Source organism: Petaurus breviceps, unplaced genomic scaffold (assembly GCF_028583685.1).
Source record: "Petaurus breviceps papuanus isolate PSGF00001 unplaced genomic scaffold, PetGlider_PUasm1.0 90903, whole genome shotgun sequence".
NCBI classification, from domain to species: domain Eukaryota; kingdom Metazoa; phylum Chordata; class Mammalia; order Diprotodontia; family Petauridae; genus Petaurus; species Petaurus breviceps.
Window position 1 is genome coordinate 15,152,628 of NW_027187376.1, and position 3,502 is coordinate 15,156,129.

At 48.0% G+C, this 3,502-nt stretch overlaps 1 protein-coding gene across 4 annotated transcripts in view; it reads right to left on the reverse strand.

Moving 5' to 3' along the window:
• The window catches only part of NRP2 (neuropilin 2), a 149,823-nt gene extending 146,853 nt beyond the window's left edge, over window positions 1-2,970 (reverse strand). For 2 of the 4 annotated variants that reach the window (XM_069075305.1, XM_069075304.1), the window contains exon 1: window positions 1,740-2,970. In XM_069075305.1, coding sequence (XP_068931406.1) covers window positions 1,740-1,812 — 73 coding nt within the window. In that variant the 5' untranslated portion in view covers window positions 1,813-2,970. The remainder of the gene's footprint in view (window positions 1-1,739) is intronic. The other 2 variants (XM_069075306.1, XM_069075307.1) reach the window with 2 other exon arrangements.
• Between the last annotated feature and the right edge of the window lie 532 nt (window positions 2,971-3,502).

Genomic DNA, 3,502 nt, shown 5'->3' on the forward strand with positions numbered 1-3,502 from the left:
TGAGATGCTCCCTTGCTCTCCAACTTCACAACCCATTCTGTTCCCTCGTGTTTGTGTGTGTGTGTGTGTGTGTGTGTGTGTGTGTGTCCTTTTACCCAGACTGGGCCTCTGTGAGTATGTGTATGAATGCATAATAATGCTTCATGGGCCCGCTCGCTCCCAGTACACACAGTAAATTACATAAACATACATAATTTATGCAGCATCCAGGACTGTGGGAAGTAATTTAATTTTGCCTCATGCTGTGACCTTAGAATTAAGGAAAGAGAATAGGGAGTGGCGGGAATCCCTAAAGGTAGGATCCGAACCTATCCCACCAGGTGGGTAAACTACTGAAGCTATAGTTGCCCTTGGGGCGATCTCTTTATGAGAGAGAAATAACTGGAAACGAAGGTAGTGGGAGAGAAAGTGTGCTTCTTTAATAGTCCTCCCCCTCAAACACACATTCAAGTTAAAAGGATGGGGCAAAAGGAAGTAAAGGGAGCACATAAAGTATAGAAAGCTTCTCTGTCAAATTAAAGAGACTCAGTGAATTACCAGGCGGTTGGCTAACCTCCCTCGGTCTTGGATAGAAACATGGCAGGGTTTACCCATGAAGGCTTGGGCCTCTTCTTAAGACTCCGTGGCAAGCTAATGGCTTTCGGAGGAGTGGACTTAACACATACCCTCCAGATGGGTCAGGTGTGTCCTAGTGTAGATTTGTCTTCCCCAGTCACCTGTTAGTTCTTGGTAAGAGCTGTCAGATCCCAGATCGACTGAGTAATCAATTGAGAGAAAGATGCATCATGGAAACTCTCCCCAAGAAGGAGGGGGTAAAGTTGCCCTTCATTCATTTAAGAAATTTGGCCTTTCACACAAAGTTTACACGTGTTTCAATTCCCCCCCCCCCCATCCCCATTAATGCCTGGCCCATCCTCTGGCCTCTGTGCTTACCTTTCCTGCAGTTTGCCCACATTCCCTTCTGGCCATTGGTCTAGAGTGAATTCCATAAGGAAAAGTTTCTTAAGCCCTTCACAAGATCTTTGAGGGCCATGTTGTTTGCTTTATCTAATAAAAATTGTATACCATTTACTCTGCCAGAAAACACACAGGGACATATACACAGTGTGGAATTGCAGAGGCCAGGATTAAAAAATGGGAACCGTGATTATCAATTGAAAGCATTTAGTTGAAGCCCCTTATTTTGTACCTTAAGCCAGACTGTTTCATCAGCCTTAGCCATATAATTTTTGAGGTTTTTCCATTTATTCCTTTCAAAAGAATGAGCCAACCTTTGAAAATGAAAACTAGATCCCTTCTCTCCCAACCCTTTCACTTTGCCTTGCTCTATGTAGCTAAATGGGGTGAATACAAATGATTTATGTTTTTCTGGCTAGGTTCAGGAAACTCAAGGGAGATGTGTTCTGCTTCAAGACATGAAAAAAATCCCTAAAACTGTAATGCGAAGGCTTTGTAGTATTTTTAAACCTTTGATTCAGTCCATATGTGACATCTGAACACCGCCAAAAACTGTCTGTTTCAAAACACACACACACACACACACACACACACACACACTACTGCTAGCAGGAGGGAAAAGTTGCATTTTTAAAGCAGTGATGGTGGAGCAGGATGGTTGGATCTGTCTAAATTATTGAGTAAGTCTTGTTCTGCGCTGTGTGTACGTCACCCCCTGCATTTGCACTGGCTTTTAAGGAAAACGATCACAAACGCATAGAAAACAACTTTCGAAGGCTTACCTGCTTCTCCTGTCACTCCGGGTCCTGAAAAGCTGAGAGCTAAAGAAACCCAGAGAAGATAAAATGTATCCATTTTTGGAGAAGGGGCTTTCTCAAGAGCTGATGTATAGGTCTTCCTTGGTAACTGAAAGTCTCTCTTGGGTGTCTTATTTTTCCTCCTTAGAATTTCTTTCGCAAGTGTTCCTAATTGTCTCGTTTCCCTCTTCCGGGGTCCAGACGTCCCGTCTTCTACCCTTCTGCTGGGCTTGTGAACCCACCGCACCTCAACAGGAGGAAGGGCAGCTCTCGAAATCAGAAGAAAGGGAAGAGGGCACTGCTTTCCTCCTTTGAAAAAAAAAATGTATTCTCTCCAGTTCCTTAAAGTGTCATTGCCTTTATCTTATAATGTCACGAGCATTTCCCGAAAGCCAGGGATAAAAAAATAAAATAAAAATAAAAGAGGCTTGTCTTTGGGCATCACACAAATCACAAGCAAATGTATAATTTCAAGCACATACACTGATACACAGACTTCACACACAGTACGGACACGCGGCGGAGGGACAGACAATCTGCCGGCATCGGTCAGTTCTCCCCTTCGCTGCGTTTCCCTGAGTGGGATTGTCCTCTGAGGTCCGTGGCTGAGCTGGGCGCAGTTCCCCAAGTCTGGCCAGTTTCAGGGGGGAGTGTGTGGGAAGAGCAGGCTTCTGGAGGCAGCTCAGGGATTTATACTCTGTGTGAGGCTGCTGCTGCGGCGGCGGCTGCGGCTGCTAGGGCTGAGGAAGCTGCCTTCATCTGAACGGTGCTGATCGCGGCTAAGAGTTGGGTCTTTTCCCCATCCAGCCTCCTCCACCTCCTCTTCCTTCTGCTCCTGGGTCGGTGCGTGTCTCTCTGTGTCTGTGTGTGTGAAGATGTTCAGAGGCTTGTGGGCTCGGTGCCTTCTTCTCTTTCTTTGCCTCCCCTTCAGCTCCTCGCAGCCTTTTCAGGCAAAGCAGCATGTGGATGTCAGAGCAGAGGCTGAGCTATCCGATTACACGCCGGTTCAGGACCCGCCCCTTCTGTGTTCCTGATTAAAGAGGCAAACGCGGAGACACACGGCACTGAGCGGCGCTCAGACCCAGCTCGTACATCCGAGCGGTGGCAGCAGCAGCCGCCGCAGCAGCAGCTCCAACCAGCCAGCCAGCCAGCCAGCCGCAAGATCAAAGTTAATCCAGCTCCCACCCAGACTCCTCTTCCCACCTCCAACCCACTACTGGCGGCAGAGAGCAAAGCCTTGCTGCACCAGCCCTGAGCCGGGTCTCAGCCCGTCAGTCTATTAATTCCTTTGCTTAGGACTGGGCACCTTTCAAAGAGACATCTTCTTGTTCCCCATCTCTCGAGACACACCACGGCAGGAACCGGAATAAATCTCTGTTCTCCCTAAATTCAAAACAAATTCCTTGTTGATTCGGGCGCCACCCACACGGAACACAGCACAATACAACACACACATGCGGGTGACAAGCTAAGTTGGATAGGCTGCGGTGCTTGGGGTGGGTTGCCTGAGCGATCTGGGGCGGGCAGCTTTGGTCATCCATCCATTCCTACAGGCAGAGCAGCAGTGCGTGGCGGCGACACATAAACCATCAGTCTGGGCTGGGCTAAAACCAAAGCACCCGGAGGGTTTACTAGTCATAGCCTTTGTCATGTCCCAAACATTTCCCCCACCACCCGCTTTCCTAAGTGAAATAGCTACATATACCTCCCCACCTTAAAGATCAGAGCAAGAAAAGGCGGGGGAATAG